Source organism: Cygnus atratus, chromosome 20 (assembly GCF_013377495.2).
Source record: "Cygnus atratus isolate AKBS03 ecotype Queensland, Australia chromosome 20, CAtr_DNAZoo_HiC_assembly, whole genome shotgun sequence".
Taxonomy (NCBI): domain Eukaryota; kingdom Metazoa; phylum Chordata; class Aves; order Anseriformes; family Anatidae; genus Cygnus; species Cygnus atratus.
The window spans coordinates 9,005,355-9,024,663 of NC_066381.1; the positions used below are offsets into that span (position 1 = coordinate 9,005,355).

Sequence of the window (19,309 nt, forward strand, 5' to 3'; positions counted from 1 at the left end):
AATCCATATATTTATGAATCTAATATGCATACATGTACAGATCCTATAGATACCTAATGTTCACATATTTAATACACTACGTTAACTCTCCATCATCTTTAAAGCTGATACTACGGATTGTTTTCAATTGTGTTAAACGTTTTAAACTTGTCATAGGACAAAATCCATACCTTGGCAAATCCATTTAGCACAGATTTTAAACACTCTTCACAACATTTGAAAACTGATTGTGCCTTGGGGACTACCTCAATGGACTTTGTATGGATTAATAACAGAACATGCAAAGTAAGTTGACAGTAAAACTTTCACTTGTGTTTGGCTGAGCTCATGTAAATATGATACTGATGAGGTGAGACTAAATCCCTAGTTAAAAACTTAAACTCCTTTAGTATATAAGTTTAGGATTATTATGTAGTGTCATTATGCACGCAGAAAGTAATTGAGTTCTTTTCCCACTGGGGGTTTATGTATATACTATGCAGGGGTTTTTTGTTTGGTTGAAATTCTGTTAAAAGTATGTTATACCAACATCGACTGCATTGCTGAAGCTATCAACAAACTTCATAGTTCAGTTTATCATTTTGGCGGTGTAACTGTTAATCATCCAAAAATACATGTAAATATATTCATTTCTATATGAATTTTCATTTTTAAGGTTTGTCTTTTTAGCAACCTTTAAAATCCTAGCTTAAAGCTGTTTTTTCCATTTTATTTTATTTTTTTCATATCAAAGCATTGTGTTTTAGATCAGAGTCTGTAAATGTTATACTGTTGCTCTGTTTAAAAAGAAAAAAAGTAAAAAATAAGTAAGAAAAGTGACTCTTCCAAATTATCCAGTTTGAGTAAAACCTTTGAAAATGAGTTGTATCGAAGTAGCTTATGCTGAGTTATAGGCCGTAGTCATTTCAATCAACCTTCAGTTAGTACAATAAGTAAGCCCAATAAAAGCTATTTTTACTGTAACTATATTTTAAAAACCTGCGTCTTTCCAGTTTCCTGGACTGTATTGGTCTCTGTGTGAATGGTAAATCTCTGAGGAGTATGCATAGACCACTTTTAAAAGGAGTATAAGACAAAATTCCTGTAGTTTACTTTATTTCTCTTTAAAAAGAAAAAAAAATACCCTGAGATTTACTAAAACTGCATAAAACTTCAGATGTGTTCACAAGTTGAATGGCATGCACTGTCTCTTGCTTAGGTATTATGGTGTTTATAAGCTTTATAGTCTGATGAATGAGCAAGTGATTGGAGTGGTTTAAAAAATAAATTATTTGCACAATGGACAGAGGCTGGAACTTGAAAAACAATCCATCAATCATGGAAATCATTGAAGGATGCGACTAGAAAGAAATTCTAGTTTGGCCCCTTTGCAGAGACAAGATCAAATGTAATTAGACCATCTTTGACAGATGTTTGTCATCTTAAAAATCTTCAATGAAAGAGATTCCGTAAGCTTCTTGGGGAGCCTGTTCGAGTGTTGCACTGCCTTCAGAGCTAGAAAGGTTTCCTATATGCAGAGTTAATCTTTGCTGCAGATTAGGCTAGTTTCTTCTTGTGTATCTAGCAGCAGAGAAAAAGAACAGTTTTTCAATGATAGGGAATCAAACACATGTTGAAAGATTTGGGAGGAGTCGTGTTTTGTAACAGTATGAAGTTAAATTTAGGAAGAACGTTCAGCAGAAGAGGACCTAAGAGCTGCTGAAAGACAGGCAAGGGCAGCCCTTTACTATTACTAACCTCTCTTTCTGCGATCGTCACAATGAGGAAAACTATATTCAATAAGAAATCGGGTACAATTCCATATCCTAAACAACTGTGCAGCCCTGCATGAGCTTCTGTGTCCAGATCCTGCCCACAGGTGTGGCTGGCTGCTGCCTGCATGAGGCCATGGGCGATGAGTTGCCTTGGCTGGAGGTGCATCCAGGCTGCAGCAACTGGAAGACTTGTTTGTAGGCTCCTGAGAGGGAAAAATACAGGAAAGGTCACTGTTGCCTGTAATTATCATGCAGTAACAATCTGATGTAGATCCCGTTGGAATCCATGGAATAACTGGTGTAAAACGACTTGAGATGAGACCTTTAAGCAAATCAAAAGGGAACTTGTCTCTCTCTAAAACAGCACATTTATTATGAACACTCATGATAATTTCGTAGGCCAATACTGCATTTCACAATAATGACTCAGTGATACGTGCTTTTGTGTATCTAATATTAGTATTTGAACTTTAAAGGGAACAAATAAAAATGATTGACTACTGTGGATCCAAAAGGGATTATATCACTGGTGTCTGTCTTGCAAACTGATCACTGCAAACTTGATTAGTTTTGATTACTTTCTACACAAGAAGAGCAGGGAAAAAGGGCTTCTAATGAGGAAAAAGACGAGTTCAGCAATGCATGAGGAGTGTTTGAAGTATATGAAAGACTGTGACACTTTTCATGCATCGCTGAGTTAAATCGTGAGACTCCTTAAAGCAGGTTGTAACAAGTGCCTTCTGTGTGAATGGCTTCCAAACCCAATTAGCAAAACTCATGGAAGAAAGCTCTGCAACAAGAATTGATTTAATTGTTTCAAGAATTGAAAGCAAGATGTCAGCAAAGAAAAACCACCCTACCAGCTCTGGAAATCCCTAAGCTGGAATCTGAGCTTTTATTTTATAATTGTCCCCGTTTGCTTCTTTTCCCGTGCACTTCTGGCCTCTCTCAGAAGAACGGTGTAGCAGATTCAGATGGATGTTTAGTTTGGCCCAGAACAGCTGTTATCACAGGTTTATTCACACTGATAGAGTGGGGGAGATCTGTAAGTCCAATCTCCTGTTTGAAGCAGGATTGAACTCAGACCAAGTTGCTTCAGACTTTCTCTAGTCTTGAAAACCTTTGAGGAAATGCAGAGATTTCCCCTAACTCTCTTGACCCCTGTTGCACTGCTCAATTAGCCTCTCGGTGATATTGTGTCTGTTTGCTTCTTTTTATCAGTCAGAATTTCACCTTTTAATTTATGGCCACAGTTTCTCATCTTCCCACGCTGCACGTCAGCAAGGAGCTTGGCTTTTCTTCATTTTCTTCATAACCTCCTTGTATGAGTTGGCAGGCTGCTGCTGCTGCTGTGCCCCCCTCCAAGCTTTCTCTCCCAGTTCCCAGCTCCTTCTCTGGGGCTGTGCTCTCCAGCCGCCAGAGCATCCCAGTGGCCCTCTGCTTAACTTGCTTCACTTTACTGGTGTCTCCTACTGCGGCTCCAGAACGGTACCCTTCAGTTTTGTGGTGGCCTTAAATCTGGCACAGTCTGAATCAAGCAGTATTGGGCACCGTTAAGATGGGGCATAGGATTAAACTCCTTTTTGGATTTACCTGTATGGGATTTTGTGCATACCTGAATTTTCCTATTGCTTGTCATCTTAGAGCACCTTACATAGGCTGACATGCACGTGTGTGCTCGTACAAGTCTGCCCACACTTTCTAAAATGTATTTAGTATGCACAGGCTTTCAGAATTGGGCCACTTAGAGTGAAAATTTCCAGCTGGTTTCTGATCTCCAATCCAGCTTAGATGTAAAAGCTCTATATAGAGGAAAGAAAACAAAACCATCAGAATTGGGCAATAAAGAAATAAATATACTATGGATTGTAAAATTTTGTTAGCATTCAATTGCTGTCTGCATTTTTTTTTCACTTTACCAGATATTCCAATTAAATTAACTACCTTTTATGTGTGGTAGTCAGCATAAAGCGTATATTAATTTGTCTCTTGTGTTTGGAGAAAGAATGTAGTTAATATACTAACTTTATAGGAAAGCCTCTCTATAAAATATTAATCTCTGGAATGAATATTATTATTGTAAGGACACAGTACCTAGATGTTCATTGAAATATAACACATATATTCAGTAATCCTGCAGTTGACTGTTCTTAAGGATTTCTTTAAAATCAATAGAAGCTTAGCTGATGGCTTCAGTAAGATATAAATGACTTTTAATGCAACCAATAAGTGAGACAAAAACAAAACTGGCTTTGCTATGGAAGTTCTTTATGCATTTTCTGCTGTGTCCCAAATTCATTGTAATTTTTGTTATTCTGATCTTGCAATTTGTCAAGAATAGGGTCTGTTCACCAGGCGAAATCAGACAGAATATACCAAGAGAACCCTCACTAGGTTATCAAAATGGCAAAGGAGCCAAGTGCCCCAGGGTTACTTTAGTATAAATCAAATTGCTTCTCTCCTTATCACTGCAGGTATAACCATGGTGGGAAGGGGCTTTGCTTTTCATTGAATCTTGCCTGGTACTTTCTAAGCAAGCATTGAACACGTGGGGTTCTCTCACAAATTTTAAACTCCCGAACAATAGAAATAAAGCTGTTTTGGCCTGGTGGCAGGGGAATACTCTTTCTTAAAGTGGTCAAGATGCATTAGAACCAGACCTTGTGGGGATGCAAATACCTCAAGTTTTGTAAGAGGCTTTCTGTTATGAAGAGCAGGCTTTTTTGCTTTGATTGGTTTCACAGACTGTGAACGTTCCCGGCATATCACAGCAATGAAAATAAAAGTATGGTATGAGGTTAAGGGGAGGGGGGGACAACCTGGCTCTGCGTTTTCAGCCTCCAGCAAGTCTTCTGCACACTTTTCAATATAATCATTAGACATATTTCATCATCTATTTTCCCTTATTGTACTTAACCTGGGGTCACTGTAATATTTCATAGTTTTAATGCTTCCAGATTTATTTAAAGGGTTGCCGATAAATTATTTTAATCCGTGTGTATACAGCGTGAGATATTGATTCATATATTTGAAAGGTCTTTAATATCCTCTTTGTACATTTGATTCCTAAAGTGTTGTAAAAAGGCAGAAATTGGTAATTGTTAGTAACAAGATCTCTGGGCCTTAGAGCTGCATGTCACTCATTGAAAGGGGATTAGGAGAGGCAGGAGCTCACAGACCAGGAGACAGTATGGAACAAAACCACAAATATAATTTTGGATAGCACACACAATGGGCGGTTTAAGCATGTCTGTTGTAACAACAGGAATTGGGTAATCGTGTATACCTCCCTGGGAGAGGGCAGTTACCTTGTAAAAGAACCCCTTGGTTCAAATGGAGAGCAAAGCTGGTGATCAAATGCCTCCTGAACTACAGGTGTTTACTTTCATCAGTTTATTTGATGAGGGTCACAATGGAAGAATGGTGTGCTAAAGGGAAAAAGCATTTTGTTCAGAGAGGAAAAACTTGCTGCTACTGGATAGTCAGTTAATTCTTATCCAAACTAAAGCTATGCATCTCTCTTTCATAAATTGAGTCACCGCTGAATTACACTAAAGCCAATAAAAGGATGAAGGAATTATATATTCAAAAGCAAAACTTGTCCAGGCACATAGCACTTTGACTCAAAAAAGATGAGCTAATTAGTTCATTAAGTGACCATCCAGGAAACGCAGGTAGCTGATACAAGTAAGACAACACACATGTAGCAGTTAGGGAGAATTTGGGCTTTCCCCTAGTTCTTTTCCAAGTTCCTTCTTTTTCCCCCAGTTTTAATATTTATTTTTTTTCCATCAAAAAAAGGTTCAAATTGTTACTGTTCTGCTGGATAACTCATTTGGTTGTATGTTTAGATACGTCCCCAGAGAGACATGGGAAATGTGACAGCTCTCCATCCTCTAACGAATGGTCCAGATAGTGCTGCACGTAACGTGAGTGTACTTTACACTTCTGGAGCATGACTGAATGTTGCCCACAGCTGATACTCAGCTTATCTGAAAAAACTGGCATTAGCAAGCTGTAGCAGGTCACTCTTAGAAGAGGTTCTGTGTGAAGAAATAGGAAGAAATTACTGTAAATAAATAATAAGATGGGATTGTACAGACATTTGGCAGTCTTGGCATATATATATATTAAATCAGAATATCAGTGCGAAAGGAAACTCAGATATAGTCTGTCAGCGTGCAGGCAGGATTAAGAACATGAAACTCACTTATGGAGAGAAAAGCTGTATTGCTGTTGCAGTATACTTGGGTAAATTTGCAACCTCCTCAGTTATAAGTAAGAAGGGTCAAGATGCTTTTTATCACTCTTTGGGTGCACAGAATTGCATTACAGGATGGTGTTATGCCCAACTGTGATTACTACCAGACATGCATTTTTATGCTATCAAGAATTTGCAATAAAAGCAGCGTGAGTTCATGTGAGTTTTTGTGGCATTCATCCAAAATGGTTTCCCAGTGAACGCCATGCCAGGTATTTAAAGCAACGAGGATATCTGCCTGATAAGTTATTTTTCTCTCTGGAATCCAGCGTTCAGATCCTTCTGTCAGCCTGATTGTTCTCCAATTGCATTCCAAATTTAGGTAATGATCTTGCAATACTTCAGACAGAAAGTGGAAGTGAACGCATAAAGTGCCAAAAGAATCTATGAAAGAAGTCTAGATGTAGCTTAGTAATAATTCATGGCTGATGACATTACCAGAGGTGATGAGTTTCACACACGCACACGTTTAGAAGAGATGTATTATTTCATAAAATGGAAAGCTGCAAAATCAATAGGAACAGCTATGAGACAGAGTGCCAGGAGTAGACATGGCATCCTCATTGAATTTAATAAGCAAACATTGCCTGATGTTTTTGTTGTTAAAGCACTGTGTTCTCAAACCTAGTTCAGCATTAATGTGCATTAACTCAGCTGCTGAGAACTCTAAACGAATCCATTGTAGTTCACATGCTTGGGAATATAGAACATGGGTCTCATTTCATTTCTGTCAAAGCTTTGCTAAGACACTGGTATCAGATGACTTATGATCATTGTAAACAGATGCCATATGGGTTCTTACTGATTGACATGCAAATCTTTGACAGCAGAAATCCAGGCCATGTCAATCACTGGCAGACAGCGTGACAATCACTCTTCTTTTTGCTGTGATTAAATTATAATGCCATTAGGAGTTCACTGCATTTTATACAATAGATAGTGAGTAACATTGACAGGAGGGCTAAGAAGCTACAGTTGAGCTCATCTCTAATGCTGGAAAGAAGGGAAGCAGTCAGCACTAGCGACTGGTGGCTACAGTCACTATTGCGGCGTGTCAGACGGGACACTCGGACTAGGAAATGCTAAGCAGTCCATGCTCATTTTCTGGGGCCTCTATGGGATGCTTATCTTTCATGCACTAATACCACCTGTCACATTATTTGATGTCTGGGCACATTTTATATGCACGTTGTCAAACACATGCTACTATTACAACATATTTTTTCAATAGAGAATATGCATTATTTCTGGGTTCTGTACGGCTCTGATTTAATACTGATATCCCTTTGTGTCTTCTTAAAGTAGTATGTGAAAGGTTATACAAGATACTACCTATTTAATATTTTGGTGTTCCTACCTTGGGTCTGCGTTGCGTCAGGGCATATCTACATATCTTTTTAAAAATACATAAATACACGTGTATATACGCAAACATGTTCACAGGCATGTGCACATGCATAGGGATATGGGCGTGTGTCAGTATATATATACACACATGTATATGACTTTTATTATTCAGAACTGACCGTTCAAAGTTGTAGATCTGTTACAGAATATTTTTAGTTTAATCTGCAGCTTTCAGAGCTTTTCTTGGCAATTGGCTTGTTTGTTTTAAAGATTGCAGATAAATTAGGAACATTTTACACAATGATGAAAGATGAGCGAGAGGCTGCTCATTTAACTTCTATGAGCATGTGTCTTAAGGCTTGTATGTCGTCTCAGATATACGGCTGGTTGACTTGTGGACGCTAATAGATGTTTAGAAATAACATGCTCAGAGAAAAGTCTCAGGATGTGGTATGAGGCTGTAATATATCTTTACAAGCACTACTACTGCCTCATTCTGGGAAGAATGATCTGTAATCTCAAGAAACTATTTGTATAGATTGTGGTGACACATAAAACATAAGCAGTTGTGACAAGTATGTTTGTGTTTTATTAATGAAAAGTTCGGTCGATTGAAAACTTGTAGAAATTATAAGAGTAACAAGTAGATAACTGTTATTAACATTAACAGGTTCTAAGCACAAGATGCTTAGTTGGGTTTTGTTTCTCTACCACTTTTTTGTTTATAGATTGCTCTGAATAAACAGTTCCATTCACATTGTTTGTTATAGCACATAAAGAACAGCAATATTGTTTTTATTTTTTTATTTAATCCTGGCTTGTTTGGAAGTACCAGAAGGGGGCATAGAATACTACAGCATCTTCTATTAATGTCTACCTTGCTAGCAGCTGTACAAAAAAGATAACAGGGGTAGTGCTTAATAAGTAAACACAGGTGATACAGAAATTTTATGCCTAGTGTTAAGGAATTTTTATAATATGGATTTTAATACTTATTTTAATATGCCGTTTTGTACAGATATTCATATTCCCATCAGTTTTCAAAAAATGGAAGAGGAGAGTGAGATTATCTGTTACAGCAGCCAGTATGCACAAGAGTCACTCATGAAAACTTGATGGATGTCAGTGATGGTTTAACTTCCATAGAGCAGAGCATGTATCATTAATACTGTTTTCTCTTGGAATATTTAAGCTTTTCACCTTCTCCAAGATGGCCATAGCATTGTCAAGATGCTCTATGCAGACTGTTAAATTGAGATTAAAGAAGGGTTTATGTTATTCACACAGCAGCCCAGCCTCAGAGACGAGTGTGCATCTCAGGTGCCTGGAACCTGCCGTCTGTTCACCAGAACACAGATCTGTTTGGGTCAGTGTAGAAATGAAAGTTTATTAATAGCGCACCCTTCCTTTAACAAAGTGATGATAAAATTTCTGAATAAGTCAACCAGGGAGACGTCATTTTAAAGGTTAAAAATCGTATATAGACAGTTTCAAATACAAGTACTGGCCTAGAGCTGCTAAAGAAGCAAGCACTCTGCATTCAGCTGCAGGTGGCAGCATCGCACTAGTGTTACTTTAGCCAGCCCAATGTCTAAATGGAGGATTAATATCCATGAGGATATTAATGTAAACATTGATAATGCTGTTGAGATATATATATATTTTAAATGTATATCTTGAATTGCTTTTTGCAAATAGGACTTTTTTCTTTTAACTATTACAGAGCATTCAGGTCTGATTCTCCTCTTTGAATGCCAAAGAGATGAAGTTGCAGGTGACACAGCCTAATGCACTCTCATACTTATTCAGCTAAACATTAAGTTTTGCCTGCTTTAGGTGCGATGAGTATTTTTGCTGAGTAGGAGTTAATAAGGGTACAATCTAGCCTGAAATAAGTAGGATTTAAATGCATAGGCACTACTGCTTTTTAATTTAGGGAAGCTGTGCACCTTCAGCTTTCATGAAGACAAGCTGTGGTTGCTGTGGTGTGTACTCTGTCAGGTTTCTTTGTGTGTATTTGTGAGGCAAGTGAAAACTTAGTTAAATGTGGAAAGTGAAAATCTTACATGTTGTAATTGTCTGTTACGTGTTCACGCATTCATGTCTACTGTATTTTAACTGTGATCTAGGGGTCTCTCAAAACTACCCAAGTGTGGATAAGATCAGTCATCGTCGTCTTAGTGACCGCAGAAAAGGAAAACCCTTCACAGACTGGGTTGGTCAAGGGATAGGCAAGTTTCATGTCAATGACATGATTTCTTATCTTCCTGAGGCTGCTGCAGTGTGAACACAATTGAACGGCCTTTCTGATTGAGATGTACATACTGATTTCAGTTCACGTTGCTCTGTGTTTAAGTACAGTGTTTCTTTCTCCAGAGCTGTCAGGCTGGCATATTTGCCTTTAACTAAATTCCTTTTTGCAAGAATGTGTGAATGAATTTGTATTAGAGTTAGGAAAGAAAAAAATGAGTTTCTTTGACAAACACACAGGTAACTCCTGTGTATGTTATTCAAACAGTAATTTTACCTTGTTTTGCCTCGGAGTCATTACTGAGAACATCAATACTGTCTACCATTTCTCAGAGTGCTTTTTTCCTAAAAATTTGAATAAGTATAGAAATATTTATAAAATAAATACAAATTACTTGATGCGTCCTGTGGATAGATTGACAGTGCTGTGATATGAGCGCAGTCATGAATCCAACCTTTTCATGGCCATCTATAAGGAAACTTCTCTGTAGTACTTGAGTTTTTCCTAATGCGAGGGTGAGGGGAAAACGCAGGCATACAGGACAATGGAGCTGAAAGCTAGAAAATGAATTGTTTGCTCTCTCTCCAGTATTTTTTTCATATTCTTCACAGTCGTCATTCACAGCAGAGGGAAGTTCAAAGCAAACTAATGTATTCTTTAGAATAAGTAAGCAATTCACAGCTTTCATGGAATGTTTCAGATGTTCATTTTGATCTGCCTTAGTCATACATCATATTGTACTGTTATTGTCAGCACTGCATTGAAAGTAAATAATACCTCAATTTTATAAAGCCTTCAGTTTTGAAGGACTTTTTAATGTATGATAAAGATTTTATATAGAATTTAGTTACAATATCAATGTGCTGAAGTAATAGCACATAAAGCTGAAGAGCTTCCAATTTTAGGTTACACCCACTGCCACAAAAGTTACTGTGTTCTTAGAAATGCTTTCATTTGATCACTAGTTGTACTAAACTTTTCACAGGTTTCATGAATAGCATGTCTAATAACAAAGACTTTGGATAAGCACACAGGAACAACAGACAAAAGCACGTAACAGATCAACGGTCAAATGCAGATCATTGGAAAGGTACTAATGAAATAACCTTTTCAAATTATGTTGTTTTCAATGGTGTCATACCAAGAAACTCTGAAAACCAAACTCTTATTCCCCAAGTAAACATTAACTGGAGAATAATGTTTCAGCAGGTGTGCTTATATTGCTATTCAAACTGAAAACCACTCAACGCTGCACAAAGCTTAGCCCTTTGAACGGTTTGTGAAAGCATTTTCTTTCCCAGATTTCTCTTGGAATATGTTTTGGGGAGCACAATGGGCATATTAACCCGTGGTACTTAACTTGTATATTTTAATCTTTAATTTTAATTCTGATATAATGAAAGATGAACTTGTGGCTATTACAAACGCTTTTAGCGGTTTTACAGAGAAATGCATTGGATATGCAGTCACCTGTATTCTAAGACTTTTTAAAGTTTCCGTTCTGATATTCTGCTTTTCCTTTTAGCCCTTTCTTTCTCTTTTATTTCAGCCATAGCCAGCTTGCTTATATAGCTAGGTGATTAGTGTCTGGCCATCAAACTAGTAATAAAATTCCCATTTAAGGTACAGAACTTTCTTCTTAAGAGAGAAGAATATTTTTGCAAGGAAATAGTTCTCTTTGACACTAATTAGGAATGGTTTTTAGGATCAAGCCCAAATTTACTTTCAGAGATGTAGGTTGTGTATTCCCTCAGCTGTTTTACTTAAATGTTCGTATCTAAAGCCAACTCTTCTGGAACAAAAAAATATTGCAGATATTACTATATTGCTCTATAGTATAATGGCATCTTGGAATGACAGCCATCACCTCTCTCGTGTATTTGTTTTCATAGCTTCTCATCAAAACCTGAATTCATTAGCAATGATGTTACTTCAGTCCCTCATACCTAATTGTGGGTTTTAGTGTGCAATTTTTACTGCATTTCTGGAGGACCCACAAGAGATTTTATGAAAGTAAAAATAACTTAATTTGCAACTATGTATTTTCTCTTCTCTTTTTGCTTAGGGCCATGGTACTTGCTAGGTCTGGACCGTCATTTACTTTGTTTTACAGGTAGAGATTACAACAGGAAACTCCTACCCTTCCGTGACACGTTTTGCTTCATCTGCTTGAGGTGATGAGCTACGCAGGGCTTAGGGAGAACCAGTAGTTCAGAAGTAGTTGCAGTGCAGAACCAGTAGTAAAGGATGTCTAGTGAGGTTAGCTCCATGAGGTTCCTTTCTGGAACTGGAGTTTTGTTAAAAGTGAGAAGTCATTGCTATTTTAACTGGGTAGTGTTGGGTGCAGTGGTTGTATGGCAAACTCCAACCTATCTGAGTGCTGAGTAGGGAATCATACACATCAGTAGGGGTGGAGCTGGTACTAGGGTGTGATTGAGCATGGGTCTCTACCTATATGAAAGGCAGGCATCAGCCTTCAAAAGCTTGGTACAAATAATCTATATTTTAATTTAATTATATAGGTTCCATTCCCCTTCTCACCTCATGATTTGCATGATCTGAAACCATTAGCTGTTAAATATGTAAGTTCTAAGCAAAACTTGGTATTGCCTTTATAAATGGCTTATGGCTTCTGTAAGGTCTGTACTATCCTCTTTTGTTCTCTAGTTGCTCTGGAGATCAGGTAATTCAAAAAGAATGGGTATTTAGCTTCCCAAAATCAAAAAGAACCCCAGTTTCTCTATTAATTTCTATTAATATTTGTCTTAAGGTATTGAGATCATGCTGTGTGGGTTTTTTTCTCACAATAATTATTTATATTTTTTGCTTTTATGACATTTTTTTATGACAAGGGGCAGAAAAACATTTTTTCAGGTATCAAACACAGAAACTATATACTTAACATTTCAGATAAGTGTTTTCAGTAAAAATCTAATATTTTTTTCCCAATAGAAGCTTGGACAAGTCTATAAACCTTTTATAACTTAATGAATGTTTCACAACAGATGCTGATTCCCTAGGTAAGCAAATCTATAGTTAGTGAGACACAATCTTCTGTCATGATTTAAGTTTGTTGAAATCAGATTGAGACTTTCCAGACTTGAGTGGTCACATTTTTCATAGCTTAACTGTAAATCATCTTTCACTTAGAAGATTTAGAGACAGACTGAGGAGCTAAATCTTTTAGTTTGCCTTCCTAACTAGTAGAAGCCATTAGATGAGCCTCATTATGGTGTTTCCTAAAGGATTAGATAAAACAGTTTTGTAATGTTCAAAGTAGGACAAATACCATTACAAGTATAACAGCTTTATCCTTGTAATGATTTAGATGTAGAATTAGGTGTGGTTGGAAATTGCTTGGATTGACAGAATTGATAATCCAAGCCTTTAGCTATGAAATTAATAGTAATAAATGATGCTGCCAATAATACATAGTAAAATTTTGAAAGTTTTAACTAAAATATGTTTATTCTGATACCACTCAGCAGCCAAAAAGTGCAGTTTTGAGTGTCAGTGCTGGACCTTTCAAGACTGAGCTCATATAATAGCCTTTCTGATGTCAATGAGTCTACTCACAAACTAAAGATTTAGGTTAAATGGCCCGTGCTTTGGAAATTTGTGTTATTTAAGCCATCAATGGTCATAATTGCTGTATGGGATATGCAAGTGAAGACTGGGACCTTTCAGTACAAAATAGGGATTCGGTGGCTGTTAAGTTTTAATACTAATGACAAAAACAAGATATTGGCAATTCTGTGTACTTTTTTTTTCTGTATTGAATGTATTTCAGCTGAGATTTTGACTCTATTCTTTTTGATGTTCTAGTATTAAAGCAGTGCTACTTAGGAATCTTTATTGCTTATTCAGGTTTGGGGTTTTGTTTTTATTTTTCATTTAAATGGTGGAATACCCCACAGTGAAAGTGCTGCTTATTTGGATGTATTTTGATTGTCTGCTTTTAATACTCAATCTGAATTTTTAGTGGTATTAAATCAATTTTATGCAAGCTCTTGGTTAAAGAAATGTGAATTAAATATAATAAAATTTCTCTATAATAAAAAGAAGTTTGTAACACAAATGTAGATGTTATATTAACCCTAAAGCAGAACCAAGAATAATCCAAGAATAAGATAGCAAATTAAACTAGAAGGACAGGTCTTATCTAGTAACTTTCTACCTTGATATACTGTTTAAAATAAGAATGTTGCTTTATGTGTGTTGTGCAGCAAAATCTGGCTGAGATAAGCTCCAAAGTCAATACTCTAAGGAAAGACTTTTGGGGAATAAATATAATCATATTTTCCCGTTATAAGTTCCGGAAAATAGCAACTAAAATAAAATTATCCAATGCATTCATATGGATTTCCCCCCCTGTAAAATGGTAGTGTAATTTATTCGCAAGCTGCTTTTGTTTTATTTTTGATGGTATAGAGGAGCTCTTAGTATTATGAGCTTTGTCTGATTAAGTGCGCAAAATGACAAACAAGGTTGTCCTGTGCTCATCTTCTTCCTTCTTTAGGCAGATAATCACCTTTAGAAGCCTGGATCCTATTCAGCTACTCTGTCAGTCAGCAATACCAAGACCCTAGTAAGCCGCATTTATCAAACTAAACACTTGATCTGTATCGGCACATCAGCTGGTGGCAAGGTCTGAGACACAAGATGAAAGTTGCAATTAGGATTTAGGAGGACATTTTATTATCTGAGATTTGGAATAGGTTTTCTTAGTTAATCCAAACATCTTTCCACTCAGATATGTTGACAGAGCCCTTCTGTACATGTACTTACTTCAGCTTAAGTGGGAACTCCGATGGATGTTGCCAAGATTTAATACCTCTAAAAGGGGAGTACTTGTCAAGGGCAGGACACTGCGGGTGGAGCGAGAGCAGTGCCTGTGCTCTGTCTGTGCAGGCTTTCTTCAACTGATGTTCAAAAGCCAGATAGTGCTTCTGGGGCAATTTTTTACTGTCCAAATTTTCCAGAAAAACATAAACTATTCCTTAGTAAAGGCCAATTAGTAGCCTAAGATTACAATACATCTCAGCAGCTGTTATGTGCACGTAGCACATGCAAGTCAGTAGGTTGTGTGTGAGTGCTGTATGTGCAATGCTCAGATATTACAGCGAGGGTGCTTTTCCCAAAACCTAAGGGGCAGACTAAAACACTTACCTTTCTGATCCTCCCTGAAAGTGCTTCTTTGGTGACAATGCATTCTTTTTCTCATTTGCATTTGTAACCCTAACTGAAATATTCCTCCTTTGTACACGAGAGGGACTGACATTTGTGGTCAGTGACAGTCAGAGCAAGCTGGCCGGGTCATAGTCAGAGTTTCTGTGCCATTTGAGCCACCCAGCTGTATCGAGACAGCCTCATTGGGCTGTTGTTGTCTCAAGCTTCTGAGTGTTAACCATTTTGATTTGCCATCGTCCAACAAGATGGAGAATATTCCTGTGAAAAAGGAACTCTGTAAAGATTTCATCTTCACTTTGTTGTATCAGTGTAGAGCACGCCAGATTGCATTTGCCATATCTTTGGTGCTATGATCTCTCCAACATTATTTGTGAGTTTCTTCTTATTCTACTCTATTTGAAATGGTGAAAGGAAAATATGCACGGATCTCCATGTTTCATCATCAGTATACAAATTTAAGCATGTGAATTGGAATAGTGGCTATTTAAATGTTCACAGTACTCTCTGACTTCATAAATGGTGGATGACTGAGAGAGACTCTCTCACAAGTGCCAAGGTTATCGTACTAAGTGAAATAGATTTTTCAAATTTGACTGTGACATCCAGAGTAATGCTAAAGGTGAGGCAAAGTTCTTCACTTTAGCTATTGAGTACAGATGATGTTCTGGACATAGTTGTACAGTGAGGTGCACAGTGCACAGTCTGAACAGCAGAGGTCCTCAAGACCCAGCTGTTCATGCTCAAGTGGAAATTTTACAGTAATTACATTCCATTAGTCATTTTATGAAACAATTTTACTTGAGGATTTTGTCATGCAGTTAAACAAAATGGTCATCTCGTTTTCCTTAAATATTTTTTTTAATTGTTGTGAAATATTATCTGTTATTATTTCTTTTGCAGTGTTGTAGTAGCATTTGAGAAAAACACTTGGAGGGTGTAAATATTCCTCCATCAAGCCTTTTGAAGAAACGTACAGCAGGATTTTAGCAAAGCAGTTCCTGTGCCTCCTTTGTAAATAAAGGGCAGTGCTGCTGGCTGGAAGCATTTTTTTTTTTAATATATTATTGGAAAACATGCAAGTATCTGAAATGTTATAGTAAAATGTAACTGCTATCCAGAAATGGTCAGCTCATGTTCAATTAAGATTGTAATTATTTTTTACTTCACTGTAGAGATATTCAAGCAAATTATTTGAATATATACAACAAGAATTTGCGTGGTCTATTGAGTTTATGGGCTTGGACAAAACATAAATATTTATCTACTTGTACAGTTAACTTTATTACCAGCCTCTTATTTACAGAAATATCTCACGAAAGACAAGAGCATGGGCATGAAATTATAAATATTGAGAGGATTTTTCCTTCTACCTACTCTACTGCCTGAGCACCTTAACTAGTTGTGTCTGGCCTGAAGCCCCTTCCAAAATCGTTGCTGTTAACTTCCCCGTAACCTGGACAACTAAGCTCTGAGTAGAAAGCAAGAATATAAGTTAAAGTAGCTGCAGTTTACTTTAAAATATTACCCATGATTAACAGACTTTTAATGGCAGGAAACGCTGAGATTTTGGCTTCGTCATTAAATATGCTGGAGAATTGGTTTTGTCCTGTAGTGGCTGCTAGTTTTGTCTCCACTCAGAATTATTTCTGAATTGTCTCACTGCTTACCCATGCTACTAGTTTTGACTTCGTTGGCAATTCACAGGTTTTCATAAGGGGTGTGTGGGGGGAGAACATTTCAGGCTAGTTCACTACTGTCTTTAACTTGTTGTGTTTTCTGGAAAATCTCATGATAGTGCCTTTTTGTAAAAGCTCTCTGAGTGATGGATTAAGATCTGTCTTGGATTTTACATGGATTAAGTTTTAAATTAACATAAAAGAATAACAATGTGAATCAATTTGATCAAAGAAAAAGTGTCACTAATTATTTAAACAGGACACTTACTACAGAGGTTTAAAGGTAAAGAAGCGGATTTCCCTTGCATGTGGATCAAATCAGAAGTATCCCATAATTGACTCTTTACAAGACCTTGCTGCAGCGTAATGGACTAGATATTAAAGCCTTAAGTATTTAAAGCTAGTTTCCGTCTTTCTCTAAATGGAGGTCTACCACTAAGAGCTATTTTACAAGTCTGACACATTAGCTACATCACGGTGAAATACACTGGGCTCTGGCTTCTCTGGCCCGGAATTTCAAGAGCTTTCAATAGTTAAATGGTGTGAAACGGGTAGCATTGAACCTGTGAGAAGGAATGAGCATCCTAAAAATAAATTCCAGATGGGGATGTCTGTTGGAAAGGAGTGGAGATAGTGGTTGTTACTTTTTGTAAGCATTTAATCAGTTCTCTCTTTGCCACCTATTTTTAATTTTGTTGCTGCCTTTAGCGAAAACTCACCCTCTGGTAACAATAGCTCATAGGGCACGTGAGCTGTTTTCATTTCTGGGTTCTGAAGATGTAATCTTCTGCATTTATTTCTGTTTCAAAACTGGATCGGATGAATTCATTACAACTAAAATACTGTTTTGTGCATGAAGGAATGTTGCATTTCCTCATCTAGGAAGCACATGTCAGCTTGGAGGGCATGCATTAAAGCTCTTCCAAAAAAAAAAAAAAAATGCTGCCACCCTCTTGTCCAGTCCTTGTTTGCACAAGCAGTATTGCATGACTTACACTGTCAAAATATTAGAAATGTTATTTCTAAGGCAACAGAAGGTAATACAGTTTATCTAAGCTTATATAAACAATCACAAATAAAACAAGAAAATGAGAGACTGTAGATACTCGCATTAAAGAGTTTGCAGGATTGAGCCTATGCTTTTTTTTTGTGTTACTAAATATAAAACTGTGTGTTACATTAGGTAAGATTTCTGTCAATATAAGCTTTTATTTGTATTGATCTGTGTTTAAATTGTTGCTGTGCTTTGCACTAGAGTCGATGAACATCTTCCATGCTCTTCATTTTCCATTAATCTATGCTCCAATAGTCTCTCCTGCCACATACCCCAGCCTTTATCCCAGGCTTTGCCTTTTCAGACAGCCCTATATATGTGGTTCAGTAGTGGTACATTGATATAAGAAGGTTGTGTGCTTTATTTCTTAATAATTTTCTTTTTGTATGGAAATAACTCATATATAAATATTCCCCTACTATAGTGGTTTATATTATATATACTTCTAGGAAAATATTACTCGGAAAGCAAAATAATCCTTCACATGATCCAGAATTTACTGTTAGATGATTTCTGTCTTCTAATGTCAAGTAGAAACTGAATCATCCTGAAATTAACTGGAGTTCAGTCTGGGAACACTGGAGCCTTGTGAAGGAAGAAATTTGGTCCCATACACACAAGTGAAAATTTCAAAAGATTTCAAAATTTGAGTATCTTATCTTCACTTTATAACATCTGTGACTTCAAACCAGAGCTAAACAATACTAAATTAATTATATTTTTCACATTTCCTCAAAATAACCTTGTAAATATTAAAGCCACAAATTATACTTTAAAATGAGACTGGACATTGACTATGATTACTCTGAAAGACTAAGTGTTTCACACAGAAAGATCAAAGTATGCTGCTTAGCTGTTTCAAAGGAGAAATACTTTTTAAAAGTTAGTCAGAAATTTTGGCTTATGGACTCAACTGTTCCTTTTTTGTAGGTTAAGCGAGAGAGCCAAGTTTTCAAGTATTTATTTTAACAATTATTCCTAGGCTGGTGATCTTCTCCGAGGAAAGGACCTCCCATATTTTGCTTAAGCCATGTGTTCGTCGTGGGAATGCTGGGGTTTCTTCATTCAGCTGCAGTCAAGGTTTGAGCAGCTAATAACAAGTAGCTTAACAAAACCTCATTTTTTATATTTGGCAGGTTGACATTGTCTGCCCAGCAAGACTGCTGCTAGGGTTAGAGTAATATTTTCAGAGAACACTGGTTCTGCAAAATGATTTCAGTTTGGTGCAGTCCAACCGCATACATGATCAAATGCACCCAGCTGACCACATCCTCTCCAGCCCTGGCAGCGCAGGACAGAACCCATCTTTTCATAGTCTAGACAGGACCTGAGAAACAGATTTATCTTTTTTCTGAGTGATTTTAGAATTCCTGCTGTTCCCTCTGCTTGGGGTTGCATTCAAACTCATGGTCTGCATCCCTCAATTTTTCCCTGATGATTCCAAAATGCAGGTCCTATGGCACATGTTTTTTCCAGTGACCTTCCAACTTTCCACATCCTGCTCCCATATCGTAGCAGAAATACTCTGGCTCTTGTGTTGCTTGGACTGTAGGGGGTCTGCTAGGTTGTTAAGCCTTTTACATCTTGATGGTGAAAATTGCATACCTTTCTTTAAATCTAATAGTCTAATAGTTAACACTATTTAAGAAAAATGTGTTCACTTAAATAGTGTTAGAAGTAAATACTTAGACCTTCAAGGCTCCCGAGCATCATTGCACCCAGAAAGGGGCCTGTTAGTTTCTGTTTCTTCCACAGAAAGTACAACCAACAAAACTC

General features: G+C 37.1%; 1 protein-coding gene across 3 annotated transcripts in view; it reads left to right on the top strand.

Annotated features, from left to right (window-relative positions):
• Positions 1-18,880, top strand: part of BRIP1 (BRCA1 interacting helicase 1) — a 102,586-nt gene extending 83,706 nt beyond the window's left edge. For all 3 annotated transcript variants that reach the window (XM_035560914.1, XM_050714728.1, XM_050714729.1), the window contains exon 25: positions 18,516-18,880. In XM_035560914.1, coding sequence (XP_035416807.1) covers positions 18,516-18,560 — 45 coding nt within the window. In that variant the 3' untranslated portion in view covers positions 18,561-18,880. The remainder of the gene's footprint in view (positions 1-18,515) is intronic.
• Positions 18,881-19,309: the final 429 nt, after the last annotated feature.